At 39.1% G+C, this 1,962-nt stretch overlaps 1 protein-coding gene across 2 annotated transcripts in view; it reads right to left on the bottom strand.

Annotated features, from left to right (window-relative positions):
• brd1a (bromodomain containing 1a) overlaps positions 1-1,962 on the bottom strand; it is a 32,692-nt gene that overhangs the window by 20,971 nt on the left and 9,759 nt on the right. For both annotated transcript variants that reach the window (XM_016500610.1, XM_016500611.1), the window contains exons 8-9: positions 1,021-1,479; positions 498-606 (exon numbers count right to left, since the gene is read on the bottom strand). In XM_016500610.1, the coding sequence (XP_016356096.1) occupies positions 498-606; positions 1,021-1,479 (568 nt within the window). The remainder of the gene's footprint in view (positions 1-497; positions 607-1,020; positions 1,480-1,962) is intronic.

The raw sequence follows: 1,962 nt of genomic DNA, 5'->3' as shown, positions 1-1,962 counted from the left end.
TATATATATATATATATATATATATATATATAGTCAACATTTGAAGTGGATCAAAAAAGGTAATCAAAGTTAACCTAAGACAAGAAGGCATTTTGGTTTTAGGACAACTTTGATGAAAGGTTTTGATCCACTACATAAAATATCCACTACAGCTTTTTAGTGAGGATGTTAAACAGTATTAAATTAGGGTTTCATAGGCATATTGATACACCATAACTAAATTTTGGCTAAATTGTATAGCCCTAAAAACAAACACAGCAAACCTGTATTTTATTTTTGGCAATGACAATAGCAATTCAAAATTCAGAAAAACGCAATTAGATTTTCCCCCACATGATGCAGCTTTTCTAAACACCATTTAATTTGTCTTCACATCATTTTAATATTCCTTGCGAGACATGAAATAAGCAAAATGCTGTTGAAAATCATTTTTGATGGAATATAGCATGTCACCTCTGTACATTGCATCCTTTCAAAAGTACTTGTCAACAACCCACCTGCTGCTGGAGGACATGCTGGATTCAGATAAGCACCTGCGCCGAGGCTCCAACTGCCTACTAGAATCCAACTCTTTCTCCGGCTCCAGATTAAAACCATTTGACAGCCCTGAAAGACACAAGGAAAAGAGAAAGAGAGAAATCCTTCCCATTTAATCTAATGAAACTAGTGTTGAAACTAATAAAGAAACTCACAAAGGTAAGTAGTTCAAGCAAGCACAGTAGTGGTTACTACTGTGCTTCCTTGGAACTACTTCGCTTTGTGAGGCTTTAATAGCAGACAGGTTGTTTATATGACAAATCACACAGCACATGTCTATTACTAACACGCAAGACCACTGTTTGACCCAGGAAATCACCCGATATTACACTTTCCCATGATGCAATTCTAGTGACCTGATTCTAAAAAGCCTTCAATGCACTTTGGCCTGTCAAAAAAGTGCATTTATTATTAATGTGCATTTATATCAATCATACTGTATATATGTCTTGCCCTTTTTGTTTGTTTTCCTGCAGTTTCTACCTGGGTCCAGGCGTTTGATGGGCGGTTCGTCCTCAACACTGTCTCTACTGGTACTCCGTGGTCTCTTCCTAGAATGAAGTAATGTCTCTAGGCGTGGTATGACGACTGACAAGAATGTTTTTGTGCCTAGTCGAGAACTGCCCTTTGGAGTTTCACCACCTCTCATGGGCTTATGAGGGCTTGTGCTTTTTGATTTGTGGAAAAGCACAGACGTTCGTCGGTTTACTGGGCTTGATGGCTCGGCCAGAGTTGATGTAGCTAATACACTGACATCGCTGTCCTCTAACTGCAGATGGGAGTGTCCATTGAATGGCTGGGAAATGCCATCCTGGTGGTGCCGGTTTTTGTCGGGACTGGGTTCAATGGGTTTCAGTTTGGGTGGTTCAGAGTGACATCCCGCATTAATGAAGGGCGGCACAGAAACAGATGGCTCAAGCTTAGGTGGGACAGATTTATCACCTGCCATGAAACAAAGAAATACCGTCAAATATTATACGAAAAACAGTGTGTGACAGATTAAATTCAGTGACGACAAACTAGATTTTTTACATTTTCTCAGAAAGAACAAACTAAAGTTTTTACATTTTCTCAGAAAAATCTGATCAGTATTATAGGTGGTTGGCAGGATAATGCTATCAAGTTGCTAGTGTGTGTTTACAGTGCAATGTCATGCAGTTGCTAAGGGAGGGTTTTTCAATCCTACTCCAGGAGGGCCACTGTCATGCAAAGTTTAGTTTTAACCCTGATCACACTCATCTGCCTGTAATTTACTAGTAATTCTGAAGACCATGTTAGCTTGTTCAGGTGTGTTTGATTAGGGTTGAAATAGGACAGTAGCACATAGGGATGGGTATCGTTAAGATTTTAACGGTATTACTACTCTTACCGATACTGCCTATCGATTCGGTACTTTAACGGTATTCTTATCGGTACTTTTTGTTT

Source organism: Sinocyclocheilus anshuiensis, unplaced genomic scaffold (assembly GCF_001515605.1).
Source record: "Sinocyclocheilus anshuiensis isolate Anshui unplaced genomic scaffold, SAMN03320099.WGS_v1.1 scaffold1019, whole genome shotgun sequence".
Classification (NCBI taxonomy): domain Eukaryota; kingdom Metazoa; phylum Chordata; class Actinopteri; order Cypriniformes; family Cyprinidae; genus Sinocyclocheilus; species Sinocyclocheilus anshuiensis.
This window is presented reverse-complemented; position numbering and strand designations above follow the sequence as displayed.